The 24668-nt window shown below is 45.6% G+C and overlaps 2 protein-coding genes across 6 annotated transcripts in view; one reads left to right on the top strand and one right to left on the bottom strand.

The window, feature by feature from the left end:
- Positions 1-8798, top strand: part of wdr76 (WD repeat domain 76) — a 28852-nt gene extending 20054 nt beyond the window's left edge. For all 3 annotated transcript variants that reach the window (XM_063066219.1, XM_063066217.1, XM_063066218.1), the window contains exons 11-14: positions 1536-1634; positions 2611-2763; positions 3476-3529; positions 7805-8798. In XM_063066219.1, coding sequence (XP_062922289.1) covers positions 1536-1634; positions 2611-2763; positions 3476-3529; positions 7805-8075 — 577 coding nt within the window. In that variant the 3' untranslated portion in view covers positions 8076-8798. The remainder of the gene's footprint in view (positions 1-1535; positions 1635-2610; positions 2764-3475; positions 3530-7804) is intronic.
- A 1792-nt stretch (positions 8799-10590) lies between these two features.
- Positions 10591-24668, bottom strand: part of LOC134355799 (FERM domain-containing protein 5) — a 183399-nt gene continuing 169321 nt past the window's right edge. For 2 of the 3 annotated variants that reach the window (XM_063066225.1, XM_063066227.1), the window contains exon 14: positions 10591-20259. In XM_063066225.1, the coding sequence (XP_062922295.1) occupies positions 19688-20259 (572 nt within the window). In that variant the 3' untranslated portion in view covers positions 10591-19687. The remainder of the gene's footprint in view (positions 20260-24668) is intronic. The other variant, XM_063066226.1, reaches the window with a different exon arrangement.

The raw sequence follows: 24668 nt of genomic DNA, 5'->3' as shown, positions 1-24668 counted from the left end.
CCCCCCACACGTATAGTGAGCTACAGTGACAGGGAATTCTATAGTCAGGGACACAGATAAGCATCCTGTGACAGTGGGAGCAACGTGTGTTGCTTTTCTGGTCTGATATCGAGGATGTCTCTAAGTAGGCATCGGACGTTCTGAAAGGCACGTAGCCATAGGTCATGGTCCATATTGGTCGTAATGAGAGACCGTAAGAAGGATGAAGTTTAGAAAATGGAATTCAGAGAATTAAATCAAAAGTTACAAATCAGGACCTGTAAGGATGTAATCTTGAAAATCTCCCTGTGCTAAAATGCTAGTGAGTCAAGAGTTAGGAAGGTAGTGCAGCTGAGTGTGTGGCTGAATAGCTGGGTATCAGATACTGGATCACTGGATGCTCTTCCAGTGTGCTGGGGGGGTGGTGAAGGGAAGGAGAAGGGGGAGAGGAAAAGGGAGTATGTCGGAGTCATTTAACGTATATGGTGCTCCCAGAATATCAGGTTCCCTCTCCAACCCACCACCTTCCCTCTAACCTGGTCTCACCTATCAGCTGCCAGCTTGTACTCCCCTCTTCCCCCTTCCTTTCCAGCCCTGATGAAGGGTCTCAGCCCAAAACATCAACTGTTCATTCCCCTCCATAGATGCTGTCTGTCCTACTGAGTTCTTTCAGCATCTTGTGCGTGGTGTTACCAGAGACTTTGAAGCTAGTATTTGACACACGGCACGTGGATGGTGTAGGTCAGTGGATCCCAGGAAACGATATGAGTCAGCTGCACCTTTCCTCATTCCCTGTCACGCACTGTTGAACTTGAACATAGGGTTGCCAACTGTCCCATATTTGCCGGGACATCCTGTATATCGGGCTAAATTGGTTTGTCCCATATGGGACCGCCCTTGTCCCGTATTTCCGCCGCTAAGGTAGAGTGTTCCTATGAAACCTTTCGTGCCGAAATGGCGTGAAGCGAAGAAGCAATTACCATTAATTTATAAGGGAAAAATTTTGAGCGTTCCCAGACCCAGAAAATAACCTACCAAATCATACCAAATAACACATAAAACCGAAAATAAATAACACTAACATATAGTAAAAGCAGGATTGATATGATAAATACACAGCCTATATAAAGTAGAAATAATGTATGTACAGTATAGTCAGGAAGATGAAGGCAAAACCAATTTGTGGGAGAAAAATTCGGCACGCATGCGCACACAGGTGCCCGCGCGAGGCTTCATGGTCATGGTAGTCTTTCCTGGGGTAAAGTGTCCCGGGATTTGACTGCTACTTTTGTCCCTTATTTGGGAGCAAGAAAGTTGGCAACCCTAACTGTAAAAGACATGTTGAGGTGAGTTTAACCCCATTTGAACACCCCCCCCCCCCCCCCGTCGGCCGGTCCGCAAAAATATTGTCAATATTAAACCGGTCTGCGGTACAAAAAAGGTTGGGGACCCCTGGTGTAGGTAAATTACTGTTAACACCAGGTGAACAAGTTAAGCTTTTACAGGTACTGCTTAATCTTGAAATGAGAGTAACTTCTACATTTTCTTTTCTGCAGCATTTCTGGAGAGCAGAGCGTGAACATGGGCCTGAAACATTTACGGACAGTCAGTGTTCACCCAGTGGATCGGCATTATTTTGTAACTGCAGCATCACAGTGAGTTCCCGTAACAGAAGAGATTACTGGTGTTGGGGCATTTATTTGTTTATCTCTCTGTCCATCCCTCCCTTCCTTCTTTCCTTCTGGCCCTTCAAGCCACACCGTCCACAAACCTGGATTTAACCTTAGCCTAATCATGGGACAATTTACAATGACCAATTAACCGGTATGCCTTTGGACTTTCAGAGGAAACCCACGTGGTCACAGGAAAAATGTACGTACTCCTTACGGACAGCGGTGGGAATTGAACCCTGGTCGCTAGTACTGTAAAGCGTTGTGCTAACCACTACGCTACTATGTACTGTATCCATGTATTGCCATATAAACCCTACTTTATTTTTAATTCTTAAGCCCAAAATTCTATTTAATTTGTCTTTAAAGGAGCTTTTGTATCATTTCTAAAAGGGTACCAAATGTACCAGATATCTGTTTATCAAGTTTCAATTTCATTTTGGGGTGGCACAATATGTTAGCAGGTAGCGTAACACTATCATAGAACCAGAGACCCAGGCTCATATCCTTGCGCTGTCTGTCAGGAGTTTGTATGTTCTCCCTGTGATCGCCTGGGTTTCCTCCCACATTCCAAAGACATACGGGTTAGTAGGTTAATTGGTCACATGGGTGTCATTGGACAGTGCAGGTCCATCGGGCCAGAAGGGCCTGTTATGGTGCTGTATATTTGATTAAAATTTTACAATAAATAAATAAAACAAGAGATCATGAAAATCTGCAGCTTCCTTTCAGCCCTGACCCCAGCCATGCTCCCTGCTGAGTAAAGCTCTGTCTCAGTGATTTGATAATATTAAAACTAGAGAATGCTAAAATTTTGTTAGTCTGGAGTTTTTATTGATATGGAGAAAATAAGCTTTCCTAAGCTGGGGTTTAATTGAATAGCCTAATTCCACTAAGTTTAAATTGGTGCCCCTATATCTCAAACTATGAAATTCCACCTTGTTTCTTCTGGTTTTGGCAGGTGTGCAAGTATTTACGATATCAGAAATCTAAAAGCATCATCTAAAAAGCCCGTGGCGCACGTGGGTACCCAAGCAAAGAGTATAAGCTCTGCCTACTTTTCACCAGTTACTGGTAAGAGAGTGGTGACCACCAGCATGGACGATAGGATCAGGTAACAAGCTTTGCAATTGTATATGAGTTGAGCAAAAGTTCAATAGTTCCATTAGACCCAGCAGACTGTTTAAAAAGTTACAACAGTTAAAGTTTGTAGTTTGTGATCTCAGCAGTTTTACTGATTATCAGACTACCCCAATGGACCAGTTCTGGCATTGATGAGATAAAATTCCCTTCATTATGTTGCTATGCTGTATGTAAGTCACTCTACACCATTTACCCAATATATTTCCATTACATCCCATCTTTCCACAGTTGTGCCATTGCATGATGGCAATTTTAATCTCTTCACCTCTTGGGTTTTTTTTTAAGTGTTTGCAGGTTTATTTGACTGACCTGGAAATCTTTTTCTTCCAAACATTCTATTTTTGTTTATGGCTGTATAATCCAGGGAACGGGCCCTTGTTGGCTTTCAGCCGTGTAGGCGATTTAGCGACCGGTATCTTTGCTGTGCTGGGCCCTGACTGTAACTGGGGGATGGAGGGGGAGGGTCGACTCTCAGTGGAAGCCAGTAAGAAGGTGACTGAGGACACAGGTTCTCCTTTGGAAGAAGTGTCCCTGCCCACTATCCCCTGTCAGTCTAGGAGATTATGGTAGTCTGCTGTTTAAAGTAAGAAAGTGAATGAGCTATATGTGTAGGTTTTATAAATTAAAATATTTAATGATGCAATGGGCTAAATCCTCATAATTGACTTCAAATGTTTTTACAGAGTATTTGATACAAGTGCCATAATTCCTCAGATTCCCTGTGTTGCATCAATAACGTAAGTAAAATTAATCCAGAGATACAGTTTCACAGCTTCAGTTGTCCATGTCCCTCCTATCCCTCTAATCTTTCTGAATTCACTCCAGTTCTGTGTCCGCATGTAAATACTATGGTCTACTCGTTCCAATTATTTACAGTACCTCAATAATATCTCCTCTTTACCTCCTCCACTCCTGGGAGCAGACCTACCTTTTCCAGACTCTCCTCATAACTGAAATACTCTCTCCCAGGCAACTTCCTAGTGAATCTGTTCTGCACCCTCTCCAGCACTATCGAATGCTTCCTATATCATGATGACGGGTACTGTACTGCAGTACTCGAGCTGAGATCTGACCAATGTTTTATAAAGTTGGATATTACACTCGAGTGGCCGTATTTTAGGATCTCCTGTACCTAATACAGAGGTCATTGAGTGCATGTTCACGGTCTTCTGCTGCTGTAGCCCATCCACGTCAAGGTTGGACATGATGTGCGTTCAGAGATGCTCTTCTGCACACCTACTGTAACGTGGTTTTTGAGTTATTATCACCTGCCTGTCAGTTTGAACCAGTTTGGCCATTCTCATCTGATCTCTCTCATTAACAAATCATTTTTGCCTACAGAACTGCCACTCACCAGATGTCTTCTGTTTTCCACACCATTCTCTAAACTCTAGAGACTGCTGTTTGTGAAAATCCCAGGAGATGGCAGTTTCTGAGATAGTCAAACCACCTAGTCTGACACCAATAATCATGTCATGGTCAAAGTCACTTAGATGACATTTCTTCCCCATTCTGATGTTTGGTCTGAACAACAACTGAATCTCCTGACCATGTCTGCATGCTTTGAGTTGCTGCCACATGATTGGCTGATTAGATGAACAAGCAGGTGTATCTAATAAAGTGGCCACTGAGTGTACCTCCTTGCTTCAGTATGCAATGCCTAATGAAGATTAAAGACAATCAAAGTGATTGCATGCATTTTGTTTTTAATCTCTGTGACTTTGAGGATCTTTCCAGAATATTCTGCCTCAATACTGAAGTAATGCAATCTTTGAGTGCCATACCTCCTCCCCTTTTATTCTCCCTTCTGCTTCATTTTCGATATTTCTTAAACCTACCTCTGTAATCAAGCTTTCAATCACCTGCCCTGATATCATCGTCAGTTTTAGAAAGATGCAGTGTGGAATCAGAACTCTGGGCCATCAAGTCCACACTGACCCATTTACATTAATCCCACCTGTCATTCTCTTCAGCTCCCCCTGCCCGCCACATCCACCACTCACCTCGAAACACCGGGGTAATTTACAGCGGCTGATTAACCCTTCAAACCCCACGTCTTTGGGATGTGGAAGGAAACCAGAGTGCCTTTGGGAAACCCACACAGCCACAGGAAGAATTGCAAACACTCGGATGGCACCCGAGGTCACGATTGAACCCTGGTCTCTGGCTCTGTGAGGGAGCAGTCCCACTAGCTGTGCCTCTGTGCTGCTTTCTCTGACAACACCACAATGAAGGACCTTGGGATGTTTTATTCTGTTAAAGGGATGCATTTTCTGTCCTGTATTCCTCACCAATCCCCTTCCTCATGAGCATCCTCTGCATGACTTCCCACGAATGTCATCCCCTACAGTTAACACCATTTCAACATTCAGATTCCTGGACATCAGTACTTCAGAGGACCGCATGTGGGAGAACCGTATCTCCTTCATTAACAAAAAGGCTTGGCAGAGGATGTACTTGCAACAGTTTGTAAAGTTCCATTTTTCCCAGAACATACTAGTGCAATTCTACATTGCCGTCATAGAGAGTATCCTCACAGTAGCCAATACTGTCTGGTTTGGTGCAGCATCCTCTTCAAATATACACAAACTACAGCAAACTGTTAGGTCAACGGTAAAGGTTGCAGTCTACCATCACCACAGAACTTGTATTTGTCCAGGACAAAGAAAAATAATGGTGGTCACTACCCAGCAAAACGCCTTTGCTAAGATCACCCTCCGGAAAGCATTATAGGACTATTAAAAGAAAAAAAAATTACACAATCTTAAACATCTTTTCTCCAGGCAGTTAATTTGATCAACTCCCTCTATTACCTCTGCCACTGCACTGTAAACACTTTAAACCGCTTTTTATAATGCTGTTTACATTGTAAACACATACTGGTATTTATGCATAATTATATTCCATACCTGTATTTCTGGCTTTATTTTTATATGATTCTTTATTCTGTATAATTGTTGAATTTTTTTTATTGTATGTCACACCCTGACCAACACACCACAGCAAATTCTCAGTACATGTAAATAAAATTGATCCTTGCTCCTCTATCAGCTCTTGGATTTCTGTCCCTCTACACTCTGCAGCCTTTGTCTGTTCTCTCTCTTCCTTATCGTTTGCCCACCACCTTGTCATCACCTGCTCAGCTCTCTAGCACCCTTTGTATTCCGTGTACCTGATCATTCAAAGGGCAAAGAGTACAGCTGTTCTTATTATACAAAAGTAGCTGCACAGGAGTTAATGTAGGAAAGAAACAGCTAATTGTGGAGGAGGGAGAAGGTGGCAGAATTCACCAGGAATAGGACAAGGGACTAGCTTGGTTGAGGTTGAGCTAACTAGGCCTTTCTCTTTGGACCAAAGAAGGATGAGAAATGAACAAGATTATGAGAGACATAGATTGAGTGGACCTTTCCCATCGCATCTAGCAGGGAGTCCATAGTTTCGCTTACTGTGGGCTTCATGTGTCCACAGTTTCATTTCTGTGACCGTTACCTTATGACATATGCCGACCGTATAAAAGAAATGTGGTCAAAGTGTTGAGAGGGAGTCGAAGGAAAGAGAGAGAGAGTGAAGATGGCAGACTTTGAGCTATCCGGGAACAGCTCACTATTGAGAAGGGTGAAGTCTAATGCTTACCACTACCCAAAGGATTGGGTTAATCAGCTGCACACTGTGCATTGTGGAGACGTGTCTGTCCTTCATATGATCCATGGGTGTGGATTTCGTGTCAGTCACTTTGTGAAATCGCTCTTCGAGGACTTCGGAACAGTATTCCTCAGCTGGGATCTTCGATAACCATTCCTTCGTTCGCTAGCCATGGAATCTTTAGAATTCATCGTGATCGCCTCATCACTGCATTGTGTATCCACAAGTCTCTCCTCTCACCTGTTTCGTGAATTACTGGGACTCTTTGAACTGCCACTTTAATACTGTGCTTGAGTAAGATTTGTTAAGAACAGGTTCTAAGTTTGACTGTAAGGGAGCTATAGACACACAACACTGTTAACTTCTGTTTAAGAAAGTAGTTTATTTAATTTTCTAAATTTTTGAATAGATGTAAATATAGTGGTTTTAATATTAAAACCCGACTCAATTTGTCATCTCTTGCTGCTGGTACGTTACAAAGTCCGTAACACAGGGCATTCCACCACCCACCATTCTATAAAAACAAAAAAACCTACCTGACATTCTCTACCCCCCCCCCCATACTTTCCTCCAATCACCTTAAAATTATACCCCCCGGTATAAGCCATTTCTACCCTCCCCAGAAGTCTGGTTATCCACTTGATCTCTGCCTCTTATCATCTTGTACACCTCTATCAAGTCACTTGTCCCCCCCCCCCACTCCAAACAGAAAAGCCCCAGCTCGCTCAATTTTTCCTTATAAAACCTGCTTTACTCTGGGCAGCATCCTGGTAAATCTTCTCTGCGCCCTCTGTAAAGCTTGCACATAATGAGGTGACCAGAACTCCACAAGTGTGGTCTGACCAGGGTTTTATAGAGCTACAACATTATCTTAGGACTCCTGAACTCAGTCCCCTGACTAATGAAGGCCAGCACAACTTACTCCTTCTTAGCCACCATATCAACTCACACGCAGCAATCTTGACAGCCAAAGGTCCTGTACTGTGCTGTAATGTTCTATATTAACAGGTAACTCTTGATAGTTTCTTCTTGATCTTGCTCACTCTGATTGCTTTTGATTATATGTGCAAATAGTTAGCTGGAGCACAGCAGAGTCAGCTAAATAATGGGGAAGGGGGTATAAGGATGTGGTGATGCATGAGAGAATAACTGAGTGGGGCTTAAACACCAGGCCATTTAAACCAGGTGATAGTCTCACCCGAAACATTGACTCTTAAGATGCTGCCTGAGCCATTGAGTTTCTCCAGCATCTGGTGTGTGTTGCTCCACATTTCCGATATCTGTAGAATCTCTTGTGTTTATGCAATTAGACTAGGTAATCTCTTTGTATCTGTAATTGTTTATTAATGACCTATTTTTGTTTCAAATAGCCATAACAATAACACTGGACGTTGGCTGACCAAATTCCGAGCTGTCTGGGATCCTAAAATGGAAGATTGCTTCGTTGTGGGTAGCATGGTGAGGCCCAGGCAGATCGAGGTGTTCCACAGTACAGGGATCAGGGTGCATGAATTCAAGGATCCTGAATGGCTGGCGTCTGTGTGCTCCATCAATGTGATGCACCCGACCAAAAACATCTTGGTTGGTGGAAACTCGAGTGGCCGACTTCACGTGTTCATGGACAAGACCTTAAGTGCATAGTTCGAGTTCAACTCAGATTGGAGGCCACAACTATCATTGTAAAGGGAGAGTAGTAACCTTGCCACATCACAGAAACCATTCTTTGTGAGTTTGATATTCAGTCTAAAAATAATGTCAGTATGCCTTGCTGCTGATTATGAATCATTTTTCCAGAGTGTGCTTTCTGGAAGAATGAGGACTGAAAGTTCCAACAAATGTTGCTGCACATTTGAAAAGGCAGCTATACCTGAAAAGGACTGTAAGAGAGTGTCACTCCTTAGTTTTTCAGAATTTTGCATTGGGATTAAGAATCAGACAGGCAGATAGTCCAGCATGCAGTTCCCAGTGCAGCTTGGAATGATACAGTTTGTTGGAGATGGATCCCGTGAACATCCTAGGCCTGGACTGATTTTTATGGCTACTTTACTAACTGGTTTGGAGTGTACAGTCCAGTCTGTCGACTGCCCTTCAGTAGAACGTGACTCCTATGGAAGGTTCAATGGGACAGAAGTGCATATTGCTCACTGCACTGCATGCTGTTAGATCTGGGCACTTCCATTACTCCACTCACAAATGTACAGGATGCTGCAAACACTCACCAGACCAGGCAACATCTGTGGAGCAGTTCTGTTGGAAGCTCTGTGATTGGAACATTATAACTCTCTCTGCAGATACTACCTGACCTGCTGAGTATACTGTACCTGCAGTAGTTCATTGTTTTTTTTAATTCAGATTACAGAATTAGTTTTTTTTTGCTTTTTTGTTACTATAGAAATGTACAGATGTTTCTGTACATATTAAAGGCTAAAGATAATTATGAGCGAAGCGCTCGTGGGAGGATGTGCTTTAACTTGCACATCTCTCTGAAAAATGTGTAGGCATTTTATTTCCATAACCTTTTCCCTCTGACCATTCGGCTTTCACCTGCTTTACCCCCAGCTCAGACTCAACAACAGGAGTATTCACCATAACAGCAGCCTTTTCCTGAGCGCTTATGTGATTACATTTTGCCTGCCTATATAAAATGGGATGGAAACTTATTTGGTACCAGTCCATGGAACATTTTTTCCTCTCTGCAGGCAGCCCCTTCTGAAATGCTAGCTAGAATATTTTCTGGAAGGTTGCAAGTTTGTTTCTCAACTGCAGGCAAAATTCAACTATTAAGTCTGTTGGAATTTAGAAAATTGTTCTTGCTGTAATACTTTGTAAGGAAGTAGTATCCTGTTTTGTAATTGCCGATGTTGGAAATTTTTAAAATACAACTAAAATAAACTGCCTTTTTCAAAAATAAAAGTTATGATGTGGTGCCTGGCTGAATGTACCCTTAGAGTGCAGTGATTTCCGCTGAAAAAGAATATAAGTTTAAGAATTTATCTTTTGTAATGGGAATAAAAGGCTATTGGTAAAAGTGATTATGAAACTTTGACATTGATGTTCATCTTGTTCACCACTGACCTTCAGGAAACAAACCTTGCTGTCCTTCTCCAGTCTGGGTCAGCATGTGACTGCAGTCCTATAGGAATACTTATGGATGAGGGAAGTGCAGCCAGAGCGAGATCATAATACCACAAGCGACTCAGGAGTGTGGGAAGGTCAGAAGTCCCAAGGGCACAGCTGCTACGGGCCCTCTTTGGTTGTAGATCTGATTCCCCTGGCGCCATCACAGCTAATTCGGGAATCTAATAGGAGAGGAAGTGGAATTGAGCATGGAATCGCCAAGGAGGTGGGGAGGGCTGCATCAATATTCAGTCCTTTCCACTTTTCGCCTTCCAGCTTTTGACACTATTTCCACCCTCCTCTCTTCCATCTGCCCATCACTATAGGTGGCACGGTACCGTAGCAGTTACAGCGCCATGGGTTCAATTCCACCATTGTCAGTAAAGTACATTCTCCCTGTGACTACACGGGTTTCCTCCAGATGCTCCAGTTTCATTCTAAATATCTGCAGGTTATTAGGTTAATTGGTCACATGGGTGTCGGCTCATTGGGCCTGAAGGCCTGTTAACATGCTGAATCACTAAATAAACAACCGATTCTTCCTCAGGTGAATCCACTAGTTTTGCCCAACCTCTTCCCTTCGCATTTTTATACTGGCTAACTCCCCTCTATCCTTCAATCCTGTTGAAGGGTCCTGACTGTCCATTTCTCTCCATTGATGCTGTCTCACACACTAAATTCCTCCAGCATCATCTTGTGTGCTGCCCTGGATATCTAAAGCCTAGGCCATTGTTACAGAAGAGGGTTCCCAATCTGAAAATAAAATGGAAGAGGAATTATGATGCTGGCATTCTCTTCCGCAGAGATCTGTGGAGGTGAAATAATCAAATATTCAGTGTAGAGACGATAGAGGTTTCAACAATAGGCGAGATCGAAATATGAGAAGAGGGGTAGATTGAATCAGCCATAACCTTAATGACACAGCAGGTTTGAGGAGCTGACTACCGTCCTCCCGCTGTCCAGATGCTAAAAGGAATTGGGGAGGAAATTGCAGGAATCTGGGGCATAAACTTTGAAATACGTTGACCTAGGGCTGGTATTTGACTGGGAAAAATGTAATTGTGGCACTCAAAGGATTCAGATTTATTTATCAAATGAATCTCAAAGCATACATTGAAATGTGTCGTTTATGTCAACAACCAACACACCCAAGGATGTGCTGGGGGCAGCCAACACGTGTTGCTACACATTCAAACATTAGCATGCCTACAATGTTTGGCAGAACGCAACAAAACAACAACAGCAAAGCAAGCCCGTTTCCTCCCTCTTACCCATGTACACACGCAGACTGTCCGCTTTGGCCCCTAACTGTCTCACAGACATCAGGCCTCGAATGTCCAGGCGGTGACCTAGACTTGTAGACTTCAGCCTTTTGAACACGTTGATGTAGGTATCACAAAGAAACTGCATTCTTGGGAGAATTCTGGAAATGATCAGCTATGGAAATGGAGAAGTGGGCATTGATTAGAGCAACGTGCCCTTGTTAAGGGCAAATTATCTAACCATAGGATTCTTTTAGACCATAAGATATAGGAGCAGAATTTGGCCCATTGAGTCTGCTCTGCCATTTCATCATGGCTGATCCATTTCCCCTCTCAGCCCCTAGTCTGCTGCCTTCTCCCCATAACCCTTCGTGCCCTGACTTTACCAAGAATCTATCAATTTCTGCCTTAAATATACCCAATGATTTGGCCTCCACAGCCGCCTGTAACAATAGATTCTACAGATTTGCTCAATAGAGGATTGATGAGAGGACGTGCCTGATGTATACATGGACTTCCAAAAGCTAGTTAATACCGCCAAGATTAAAGACCATGGAATAATAGGAGCTAAATCACTCCTATGGTAAATAACAGAATACAGAAGTGAGCGTTGTTCTATTGGACTGGAGGGAGGTGTGTGCTGGAGTGAGCAGGTAGGTGATAGGTGAAATTTAATGGTCGGAGGAAGAGGCTGCAGTGAGCAGTATATTGGTGTTTCACTCTGCTAACATCTTCCATTGCTTTGTTCTTTGTGCCTAAACTAGAGAATCAGCTGAAATGCATTTGAGAACCTGAGCAACTTCCCACATTGTTCGGTAGATTTTCGTGTTTTAACTGTTACAGATTAGCACTACAGTCAGGTATCTGGCCTTTGCTGTATACAGGGGTCTCAGTCATTTGATGATTTGACACAAAAACAACACATTTCACTGTATGTTTGGATGTACGTGACAAGTAAAGCTAATCTTTAATCTGTAAATTTAGAGCCAGAGCATGGTAACAGGCTCTGCCGCCCATCAACTCTTGGCTGACCATCAAACACACATTTAGAGTAAACTCATTTCATTGCCCACTCCTTTGATCACCAGAACATCTAGAAGCAATTTACTTTGGCCAGACTTTCTGCCGGAGGAAACTGGAGCACCCATTGTTAGAATTGTGAGGCAGTGGCTCTTGCCTCTGTACTACTTTCAGAATGACTTTGACAATGTGCCGCACGTGAGGCTGCTTAGCAAGGTAAGAGCCCATAGAATATCAGGTAAATTACTAGCATAGGTGGAGCATTGACTGATCGGCAGAAAACAGAGAGTGGGAATAAAGGCATCCTATTCTGGCTGGCTGCCAGTTACCAGTGGAGTTCCACAGGGGCTGGTGTTGAGACTGTTGCTTTTTACAATGTATTTCAATGATTTGGACTATGGGATTAATGGATTTGTGGCTAAATTTGCCAATGATACAAAGATAGATAGAGGAGTGAGTAGTGTTGAGGAAACAGAGACTTAGATAGTTTAGGGGAATGGGCAAAGAAGTGGCAAATGAAATACTATGTTGGAAAGTGTATGGTCACGCACTATGGTGGAAGAAATAAACAGGCAGACATTATTTAGATGGGGAGAGAATTCAAAATGCAGAGATGCAAAGGGACTTGGGAGTCCTTGTGCAAGATACTGTAAAGGTTAACCTCCAGGTTGAGTCAGTGGTGAAGAAGGCCAAAGCAATGTTGGCATTCATTTCTAGAGGTGTAGAATTTAAGAGCAGGGATGTAATGTTCAGGCTCTATAAAGCACTTGTGAGACCACACTTGGAGTATTGTGTGCAGTTTGGGGCTCCTGATTTTAGAAAGGGTATACTGACATTGGAGAGGGTTCAGAGAAGATTCACCAGAATGATTCCAGGAATGAAAGGGTTACTGTATGAGGAATGTCTGGCAGCTCTTAGGCTGTATTCCCTGGAGTCCAGGAGAATGAGAGGGGATCTCATAGAAACCTTCTGGATGTTAAAAGGCTTGAACTGTTTAGACATGGCAAAGTTATTTCCCATGGTAGGGGAGTCTAGGACAAGATGGCATATCTTCAGGATTGAAGGATATCCATTTAGAACAGAGATGCAGAGAAAATAGTTACAAGGTAGTAAATCTGTGGAATTTGTTGCCACAAGCAGCTGTGGAGGCCAAGTCATTGGGTGCATTTAAGGCAGAGATAGATAGGTTTTTGATTAGCCAGGGCATCAAAGGGTATGGGGAGAAGGTAGGGGAGTGGAAGATGTGGAAGAATTGAATCAGCCCATGATTGAATGGTGGAGCAGACTCGAGGGGCTGAATGACCTACTTCCGCTCCTATATCTTATGGTCTTACTGCATTGGCCAAAGACTGGATTCTGGGGTGATGAAGGTCTCGGGGCATCCACTTGGTACTCTGGCTGAATTGTGAATTCTGCCAGAGGTTTACAGGGATGAGTTCTGGTTCACTGTCTGAGGGAGGACAGGAGGAGAGTGGATTTATCGCCCATCTTGTTTGAATCAATGCCAGGAGAGATCATGGTGTCCGGGGTCAATGTAGAGAACACTTTCTCACCTGAGTACTCCCACTGTACTGCTCCCCCCACCCCCCACCCCCCACAGTGTGTCTGTGCTGCTGGTAGGACAGGTTACCCCTAGGGATCATAATGGCATCTTGTACAGTGTGATCCTTTCTGCACAATAATGTTGGGCTGTCATTCCAGCATTTTAGAAGCCATGTTTTTGTGAAGAGGACTCTGCCTGTGTTTGGACTGGGTGCCTTAGATCTGCAGTGGGTGAGTTTTTATTCTTATACACCCAGTGATTCTACAGATGCTGGAAAACTCGAGCATCACACACTCAATTCCGGAAGAACTCAGCAGCTCAAGTGACATCTTTGGAGTGGAATAAGCAATTAGCATTTCGGACTGAGACCATCAGGACTGGGAAGGAAGAGGGTGAAGCTAGAGTAAAGGATACATGTCGGAAAAGGAATGGGAAGCCAAATTGAAATGCGTGGCCACCAGGAGATCCTGGCAGATAGAGTGAAAGAACTCAACAAAGTGATCCCAATCTGCTGACATCAACGTTTTACTCTTTCTTGTTTGATCAGTAGTGGAGCAACTGACTGGTTTGCTGAGATGTTTCATAGTGGTATCCAAGGAGCTACCAAGTTGGAGAGCTGGAGCGACATACAGGCCAGACTGGGTAAGTAAGGCAAATTTCCTCACCTGTCAGACCTCGGTGAATCAGTAGATCTTAATGAGAATTTGATAGATTTGATGCACTTGAAATTGTGATGACAATAGTTGAAAAAGATTCTAACCTTTTTTATGCCATGGAGCCCACCCTAACTGGGGGGGCGGGGGGGGGGGCTCCACGGATCCCAGGTGGGAACCGCTGCAGGAGAACGCTCCACACTAGCAAAAGGGTCAGTGACCAGTGAAGTGAATGAAGGCTTTTGCTGAGAGAAACTGGATTTTTTTTCTCTTTCTACCATTGGTGGGGTGGTGGAGACCTGAAACATACACTCAACATTCAGATTTCTGAATGCACAATGATACACACTACCTCACTGTTTTTGTGCTACTCTAAAAATAGATACAATTTTATTATTATTATGTATTGCACTGTACTGCTAGCACAAAACAACAAATTTCACAACATATGCCAGTGATATTAAGCCTGATTATGATTCTACACAGTGAGTGAAGTCAGGAGCCCACGGGCAGGGAGAGAGGAGACAGACGGGAGTTGGGTCTGAACAGAAAGAATTTGCAGAGCTTGTAGAGTATCACCAGTGACATTGTGCTTACCTGGAGCCAGTACACCTGATGGGCTGAATAGCCTCAATCTATGTTGTAACCATTCTGTGATGAAGCCTGTGATGGAATTAATTTGAGTGTGGTTTGCAGATGATACCAAGGTTAGTGTAGAAGGTTGTCATAGATTACAACGGGACATTGACAAGAGGTAGAGCCAGGATGAGATGTGACAGATGGAGTTCAATCTGAAAAGTGTGAAATGATTCACCTTGAAAAGTTGAACTTGAAGGCAAAATGCAAGGTTAACAGCAGCACTCTAAGCAACGTGCAGGAATAGAGAGATCAAGTTGATGTGCAAGCTGATAAGTTTGTTAAGACGTATGGTGTTGGCCTTCACTGGCTGGGCTTGAGTTCAAGAGCTACCAGGTCTTGTCACATAGATCGAGTGGACAGCTGGAGACTCAATTAAGGTGATTGGTAGTAAATACAGTGGGGGGAGAGGTTGTCAGAGGTAGTTTTTACACAGAGTGGTGGGTGCATGACACAATGCCGGGGGGGGGAGTGGTAGACGCACATTAATTATGGACATTTAAGAAACTCTTAAATGATGAGAGAAAAATGGAGGGCAATGTGGGAGTGGGTTGTTAGATTGATCTTGGAGTAGATTAAAAGGATGGCACAATATTTTCAAACAAAAGGTCTGTATTGTGCTGTAAATCTGGGCCTGGAACATGTTGCTGGGCAGCGTCTTATAAGCTATAAGGGAAAAGATGAAATATAAGGGCAAACTAGCCAATAATATAAAGCACGGTGCTAAAAGTTTTTTTTTCGGTTATATAAAGAGTAAAAGGAAGATGAGAGTTGATATTGGACTGCGGGAAAATGATGCTGGTGAGGTAGGAATGGGGGACAAAGAAATGGTAGATGAACTTAATGAGTGCATTGCATCAGTCTTCACTGTGGAAAACACTAGCAGTGTGCCAGAGGTCTGTGAGTGTCAGGGAGCAGGAGTGAATGTCATTGCTATGACAAAGGAAAAAGTGGTAGGAAAACTCAAAGGTCGTAAGTCACCATGACAGATGGACTACATCCCAGAGTCCTGTGTGAGGTTGCTGAAGAGCTTTCAAGAATCACTTGATTCTGGTCCCAGGGTGCTTAGGAAGCAATATGATTGCAGCAGGACTTAGACAAGTTGGAAGAATGGGCAAAAAAGTGGCAGATGGAATATAGTGTTAGGAAATGTATGATAATGCATTTTGGTAAAAGGAACAATAGTGTGGACTGTTATGCAAATAGGGAGAAAATTCAAACATCAGAGGTGCAAAGAGACTTAGGAGTCCTTGTGCAAGACTCCCAGAAGGTTAATTTACAGGTTAAGTCTGTGGTAAAGAAGGCAAATGTAATGTTGGCATTTATTTCAAGGGGAATAGAATATAAAAGCAAGGAGATAATGATGAAGCTTTATAAGACACTAGTCAGGTCGCACTCGAAATATTGTCAATAGTTTTGGGCCGCATATCTCAGAAAGGATGTGTTGTCATTGGAGAGAGTCCAGAGAAGGTTCACGAGGATGATTCTGGGAATGAAGGGATTAACATATGAGGAGCATTTGGCAGCTTTGGGCCTGTACTCACTGGAATTTAGAAGAATGTGGGGGGATCTCATTGAAACCTACTGAATGTTGAAAGGACTAGATAGGGTGGTTGTAGAGAGGATGTTTCCTCTGGTGGGGGTATCCAGAACTAGAGGGCACAGCCTCTAAATTGATGGGGACCATTTAAAACAGGTGTAAGGAGGATATTTTTCTAGCCAAAGTAGTGAATCTGTGAAATGATCTGCCAGACTGCGGTGGAAACCAAGACCGTGGGTATATTTGAAGCGAAAGTTAATGGTTTCCAGATCAGTCAGGGCATCAAAGGACGTGACGAGAAGGCAGGTGTTGGGGGTTGAGTGGGATCCGAGATCAGCCATGATGGGATGGCGGAGCAGACTCGATGGGCTGAATGGCCTAATTCTGCTCCTATGTATGATGTTCTCGGCCCGGTGCGTTTCACTGCAGCGGTGCCCGGGTCCTAGCGCCAGGTACGAAACGTTGTTTGGGCAATTTAAACAATATATTGGAAAGACGGCGTCGGGATCGGAGGCGATTTCGCTCCCCTCTCTCTATGGGACTACCCCCGGCGCCCACTAATATGATGGACTGATACCGAGGTTATTCCAGGGTTCGGATCCAAGGACTCATTTTGGTTTGAAATGTTGTAGCTCGCTTCAATTGTGTGCATGATTTGTGTATGTTTTTTCATTCTCTGCGCATCGGGCGATGGTCTATATTTAACACTCACAACACGCTGGAGGAACTCAGCAGGTCGGGCAGCATCCGTGGAAACGATCAGTCAACGTTTCGGGCCGGAACCCTTCATCAGGACTGTAGAGGGAGAGGGCAGAGGCCCTATAAAGAAGGTGGGGGGAGGGTGGGAAGGAGAAGGCTGGTAGGTTCCAGGTGAAAAACCAGTAAGGGGAAAGATAAAGGGGTGAGGGAGGGGAAGCAGGGAGGTGATAGGTGGGAAAGGTGAAGAAGGAATAGGGGAAAACACAATGGGTAGTAGAAGGTGGAACCATGAGGGAGGTGATAGGCAGCTGGAGGAGGGGCAGAGTGAAACTGGGATAGGGGAAGGGAGGGGGAGGGAATTACCGGAAGTTGTTGAATTCTATGTTCATACCAAGGGACTGGAGACTACCTAGACGGTATATGAGGTGTTGCTCCCCCAACCTGAGTTTAGCCTCATCATGGCAATAGAGGAGGCCATGTATGGACATATCTGAATGGGAATGGGAAGCAGAGTTGAAGTGGGTGGCTACCGGGAGACCCTGTCTGTTGTGGCGGACAGAGTGGAGGTGCTCAACGAAGCGGTCCCCCAATCTGCGTCGGGTTTCACCGATGTAGAGGAGGCCGCACCGGATGCAATAGATGACCCCAACAGACTCACAAGTGAAGTGTTGCCTCAGAAGGACTGTTTGGGGCCCTGAATGGTGGCAAGAGAGGAGGTGTAGGGACAGGTGTAGCACTTGCGCTTACAGGGATAAGTGCCGGGTGGGAGATCCGTGGGGAGGGACGTGTGGACCAGGGAGTTGCGGAGGGACCGATCCCTGCGAAAGGTGGAGAGGGAAAGAGATGTGCTTAGTGGTGGGGTCCTGTTGAAGGTGGCGGAAGTTGCGGAGGATAATGTGCTGGATCTGGAGGCTGGTGGGGTGGTAGGTGAGGACAAGGGGAACTCTGTCCCTGTTGTGGTGACGGGAAGATGGGGTGAGGGCCGAAGTGCGGGAAATGGAGGAGATGCGGGTGAGGGCATCACTGACGACAGCAGAAGGGAAACCACGATTCTTAAAGAAAGAGGACATTTGGGATGTCCTGGAACGGAAAGCCTCATCCTGGGAGCAGATGCGGCGGAGACGGAGGAACTGGGAATAGGGAATGGCATTTTTGCATGTGGCGGGGTGGGAAGAGATATAGTCGAGGTAGATATGAGAGTCAGTGGGTTTGTAGAAGATGTCAGTGGACAGTCTGTCTATATTTTATTTGAATTGGGTTCTTTCGGGTTTCTTGCTTCGCGGCTGCCTATAAGCAAACAAATCTCAAGATGTATAATTTATATTTTCTTTGAAAATAAATATACTTTGAAATCTTAATACTCTATGTTCTATCTCACTGTCTGGATTTATCAGTGGCTGTGGATGTGGTCACTAATGTTGGATTACATCCCACGTGGAATCATTTCCCCTACACGAACCGCTTCATAATATTCACTACCTCAAACCGGTCATCCCGCCAGGAAAGTGCTCCAGCCAGCAACTGCAAGACAGGTGTTTTTGTGTGTGTGTGTATAATCTGCGCATTAAATCCTTCAACTTAACCGATCGAGGTACCGTGGTCCGTGCGCTGTGTCGTTTAAACAAGCTTGTTGAAAGGGAACATATCACTCATTAACCCAACTTCCCTTCATTTCAGCCTTAAAAACTGACCAAACAACCTTCCATTACCCAGTCTGGGATTCTGCATGCACAGTGTCCTCTAGTCAGTACGAAAAAAAAACTTATTTTTTGGGATATCCCGAGAAGCTGTTGGATTAGGTGGCAGAATTGTTATTTTCTTTGTAGTTCAACTTTCTGAAGCTTGCTTACATTTTTACATTATTACTTACATACATGCAATTGTCCAGTGGATTGCCCAGTTATTACGGTACAGTTGCATCTGTGTGTTTCTAGAAGCTTCCTAGTTGTCAGTTTTCACGTCACTTGCATCTGGCTATTTTATAGATCACTCGTTTGACGGCTGCCCGCGGGAGGACAAGTCTCGAGAGTTGCATTCTTTAAGCATACTTTGATAATAAACGTACTTTGAAACTTTAATTGTTTCACTGGAATTTGTGTTATACTCGGAGTATTAGACAAACACAACCTCTTCATTTTCTCTTTGATCTCTCAAGCTCCTCGTTCTTCATCGTTTTCAGTTCTTGGAACGCCCGACAAGCTTCCTGCCTCATCCCTCACTTCCAAAGAGCGTCTGGATCACAAAAGCATCGGGATCCAACACCGTTATCATAATCAAAATAATTCTTTTGTCAAATTGTTAAAATATTACAAGGAGATAATTAACAGACATTTAAAATGTTACAATTTTGAGGGAGCATTTTGTCACTGATTAGTATACCTAGATACGAGACACCCACCTGCTCTAATATTGTATCACGGGGTAGTCTTGGTTACCTTTATTCGAGTCTGAAGACAGCACACCTCTTTAACATCACAATAACAAAAACTCCACACAGTGTTACTCAGTTCCTGTGGGTACTAATAGTTAATCACTTACTCTAATAGACCTTATATTATAGACAACAGTCCAAGAGCTTCTTAGAAAGTGTAGGGTCTGGGCAAGGGCAATGGTTGAATGTGGTTTGTAACTCCTCTCGGGATTTCGTTGAGCCAGAAAGTCTGCCCGGCAACAGCCGAATTCACCCATTAGACATGGGTGGTGCCACAGAGAGGGGAGAGGGGGAGCTCGGCTTCGTCGCGTCTTCTCAGAGTCCCTGGGCTGAGTTCTCCGGCTGGGCGCCGTCATGTGTCAATGAGAAGGTTTAGCACGTAGCGCACCTTGCAGCTCATCCACCGTCTGAGGGGACAAAAGTATTCATAATGGAACTGTTCAAACTCGGGGGTCTGGCGTATGTCGCGTAAAAACGCTACGTCAATATCCGACTCTGTTAGAGCGATCAGGAGGATGAGTAAGGCAAAGAGTAGTCCGACAGTCACCAAGAGCAAACGGGCCACGCTTAAAACAAATCTATTCACCTGTTCCCTCTCACTCACGCTGTCGGGCGAGGTTGCAGAGCCTCTGCCCGCTTCCTCCGCCTCTGCCGCCGCTCCCGCCTCGCCCTCCTTCTCATCCTCGGTGCCGCAGCCGCCGGCGCCGCTGTGCTCCTGCGGGGGGAGGGCGCACTCCGGCCCGGGCTCCGAGACCGGGGTCGGCAGGACGCTGGAGGCCGGGCTGTACGACTCGTCCGCGATCACCGACGTCCGCTCATTGCCCTCGGCGGCAGGGGCCTTGCCCGAGTGGGCGACGAAGGTGTCCGTGTGGGAGCTGGACCTCACGGGCGTGGAGTGGGCGCTGTCCCGCAGAGACTCCAGTCCTGGAAGAGAGACACGGGCACCGTTAACGAGAGGCCCTTTCCGTGCGGCCAAGGTACCTGACCAGAGACCCGGCACGACCGCTGCAAATTCCTTCCCCAAGCGCCCTTTGATGGCCCAGTTTCTACCTCCCACGGGTTACGACCGCGCACCGACAAAACTTCGCTTTGGTGAGAGTTCGGCACGGACTAGAAGGACCGAGATGGCCTGTTTCCGTGCTGTAATTGTTATATAGTTACATGGTTATACGTACTGCCGATCTCTCCCACCAGTATCCTGGGCCCGCGCCCCGCGCCCCTGAAACACGGGCCGAATCTCACCACGACTGCCGGGGAGTTTAAATTCAATGAAGGAGATCTGGAACAAAGAGCCCAGCACAGGAATAGGCCCTTCGCCCCGCCACGACTGAACACGATGCCAAATTAAACTTTACTGCCTACACTTGATCTACATTCCTCCATTCCCTGCCCACGTGCCTGTCGAAATGCCCCGTAAATGTTGCTATGTTTCCGTTTCCACCGCCACCCCGGCAGCGCATTCCAGCACCTACCGCCTCTTAGAAAGATCTTGTCTCCTTTACAAACACCCCCTTCTCACCTTAAACCATTTATACCCTGTCCATGTTTCTCATAATCTGATAAATCTCTGTCAGGCCTCCAGAGAAAACCACCCAAGTTTGATCATTTTGTATCTCAGATGGAAAGTTAACATCCTGGTGAACCTCTTCTGAACCCTCCGCTTTCTTCCTGTAATGGAACTGCACACAATACTCCAAATGCGGTCTGAAGATCTGCCACAGGCCTTGAACCACCCGGTAGAGGGGAGCGGATCTGATGTCCTGTCCTTACCCAGGCTGGCTGACGAGTGACGCCAGCTCTCAGACCCCTCTGAAGAGGCCCAGTCGGACCCTTCTGAACGTGAACTGTCCAAACCCGCGCCAGGGTGGAGCGTCCCTGACTCGACCCCCACATCTGAATCTCTCCCTGACCCTGACTGAACACACACAAAATGCTGGAGGAACTCAGCAAGTCGGACCGCATGTATGGGAATGAATAAACAGTCCATGTTTCAGGCAGAGACCCCTCATCAGGACTGAAAAGGGGGTGGGACTCCAGAATAAAGCGGGGAGGGAAAGGAGGATAGGTAGGTGATAGGTGAAGCCAGGTGGATTGGAAAGTTAAAGGGCTGGAGAGGAAGGAATCCGATAGGAGAGGAGAGTGGACCATAGGAGAAGGAGAAGGGGTGTGGGCCAGGGCGAGGTGACAGGCAAGTGAGAAGTAAGGCCAGAGCGGGGAACAGAAGAATTGGGGGATTTTTTTTCTCTGGAAGGAGAAACCGATATTCATGGCTACCCAGACGGAATATGAAGTGTTGCTCCTCCACCCTGAGGGTGGCCTCCTCGTGGCAGAAGAGGAAGCCACGGACCGGCATGTTGGAACAGGAATGGGAATTGAATTAAAATGTTTGGCCACCAGGAAGCTCCATTTCGGGCAGACGGAGGGAGGTGCTCAATGAAGCGGTTCCCCAATTTACAATGGGGCTCATCAGCGCAGAGGAGGCTGCACCGGGAGCACTCTCCATGGGTGCTGAGTTCTTCCAGGATTTTCTGTCTGTTACTCTGGGTTTCCACCATCTACAAAATATCTAGTGTTTCTGACTGATCCTGTCAGACCCCACCTGTAATCCCCCTGCGAATGATCCTCTCCCCCCGCCACAAACCCTCGACATCTGTGGCTTTGAAAAACTAGACCAGGGCAGCAGTGCTCAGCTGTGTAAGGGGCTCAGAGAACCTGGCGTATCCGCCACACCAATGCCACTGAAATAAAGTTTAAAGAAAACCCACCCACCCACCTTTTTATTCTGGCTCCTGCTCCCTTCTTTTCCAGTCTTGGTGAAGGGTTCAGGCTTGAAACATTGACTATTCATTAACCCCCCCCCCCCCCAATAAATGCTCCTTGGCTTAGGTCATAGGTTAAGGGTGAAAGATGAAATAGTTAAAGGGAACATGAGGAGGACCGCCTTCACTCAGAGGCTAGTGAGAGTGTGGGACGAGCTGCCAGCGCATGCAGGTTTGATTTCAGCATTTAAGAGAAATTATTTATAGGTACATGGATGGGAGGGGTACGGAGCGGGTGCAGGTCAATCGGAGTAGGCAGAATAATAACTTGGTACGGCCTAAATGGGCCAAAAGGCCTGCGTCTGTACTGTAGTACTCTATGACACTATTAATTTGCCAAATTCCTACAGCATTTTGTGTGGCGAGAGGGGAGAGGGGTTGAATGTGTCTGTATGCCTGTGTGTGAGAGTGTGTGTGTGTGAGAGAGTGTGTGTGTGTATGTGAGTGTCTGTGTGAGAGCGTGTGTGCGTTTGTGTGTGAGAATGTGTTTGTGCGTGAGTGTGTGGTGTGTAAGTGTGTGTGTGTGTGTTTATGTGTCTGTGTGAGTGTGTGTCTGTGTGTGAGTGTGTTTGTGTGTGTGTGGTGTGTGTGTGTGTAGTGTGTATGTGTCTGTGTGTGAGTGTCTGTGTGAGAGTGTGAGTGTATGTCTGTGTGTGAGTGTATGTCTGTGTGTGTGTGAGTGTGTGAGTGTATGTCTGTGTGTGTGTGTGGGTGTATGTGTGGGAGAGTGTCTGAACGAGCGCAGCCAGTGTGCAGGGGTCAGGGTGCAGTTTGCAGTGCGTTCGGCAGAGGGAGCGCTTGAGCTGTCTTTGGACAGACCCCGGTGCAAAGTGACAGATCCCATCACTTTGGGAATGATCACCGCTTTAATTCCTGCGACCTTTCTCTCCTCGAACCTGAACTCCGGCATCTTCCGTCCCCTGACCTTCCCCATTCCAGCTCCTGCTTTTCTGACCAACCCCCGCACCCCAGGAGGAACTGTGGCACCGAGCCTTGCCCCACTCCGGGTGAAGGGTCGATTCCCAGTCCCCGGAGCCCGCTCCTGTGCCAACTCATTATCACGGACACAAATGTCGAGAGGGCTGGAGGAAGGTTCGTGTACAGAGGCGGGCAGAGCCGGGGGCAGTTGTTCGGGCTCGGGTGAGTGAACAGAACTCACTCGCTGGCAGAGTCCCCGGAGCTCAGGGTCAGGCAGGTTCCCCGCCCGAGGCGGAAGCTACTAAAGGAGGGGGCTGTAAGCTCTCTGCTTCCTGTGAGGGCGCTCACGTTTAGTGCTGGGGAGACACGGGGCCGAAATTCCAACCCCAACCTGCTCCAGAATCAGGTTTTTTTGTCGCCGACATATTTCGTGATTTTGTTGTTTTGTGGCAGCAGTCTAAAAATACTATAAATTACAATTTTATATATCAAAATTAGCCAAATATAGTGAGGTAGTTTTCATGGGTTGATGGACCATTCAGAGATCGGATGGCAGAGGGGAAGAAGTTACCAAGTTAAGAACCCATGGTATTACAGGAAATTAACTTACACGGTTAGAGCATTGGCTGATTGGTAGGAAGCAGTGAGTGGGAATAAAAGGATCCTTTTCTGGTTGGCTGCCAGTGACTAGTGGTGTTCCGCAGGGGTCAGTGTTGGGACCACTTGCTTTTATGCTGTATATAAATAATTTAGATGGACGAAATAGATGGCTTTGTTGCCAAGTTTGCAGATGATACAAAGATTGGAGGAGGAACAGCTAGTGTTGAGGAAACAGGAAGGCTGCAGAAGGATTTAGACAGATTAGGAGAATGGGCAAGAGATTGGCAAATGAAATATAACATTGGAAAATTCATGGTCATTCACTTTGATAGAATAAATAAATGTGCAGACTATTTCCTAAACGGAGAGAAAACCCAAAAAAATGATGTGCAAAGGGACTTGGGAGTCCTTGTGCAGAACATCCAAAAAGTTAACTTGCAGGTAGAGTTTGGGGTGAGGAAGGCAAATGCAATGTTAGCATTCATCTCAAGAGGTCTCGAAAACAAGAGCACGGATGAAATGCTGAGGTTTTAGAAAGCATTGGTGAGGCCTCACCTTGAGTATTGTGAACAGTTTTGGGCTCCCCATCTAGGAAAAGATGTGCTGGCATTGGAGAGGGTCCAGAGGAGGTTCGCAAGGATGATTCCAGGAATGAAAGGGCTATTGTACGAAAAACGTTTGATGGCTCTGGGTCTGTACTCGCTGGAATTTAGAAGGGTGGGGGGGGGGTGATCTCATTGAAACCTTTCAAATGTTGAAAGGCCTAGACAGAGTAGATGTGGAAAGGATGTTTCCCATGGTGGGAGAGTCTAGGACAAGAGGGTACAGCCTCGGGATAGAGGGGCATCCATTTAACACAGAGATGTGAAGGAATTTCTTTAGCCAGAGGGTGGTAAATTTGTTACCACAGGCAGCTGTAGTGGCCAGGTTGTTGGGTGTATTTAAGGCAGAGCTTGATAAGTTCTCGATTGGCCACGGCATCCAAGGTTACGGAGA

The sequence above is a fragment of the Mobula hypostoma genome, chromosome 13, assembly GCF_963921235.1.
Source record: "Mobula hypostoma chromosome 13, sMobHyp1.1, whole genome shotgun sequence".
NCBI classification, from domain to species: Eukaryota; Metazoa; Chordata; class Chondrichthyes; order Myliobatiformes; family Myliobatidae; genus Mobula; species Mobula hypostoma.
Note: the sequence above shows the minus strand (reverse complement) of the source record. Positions and strands in the feature narration are given on the sequence as shown.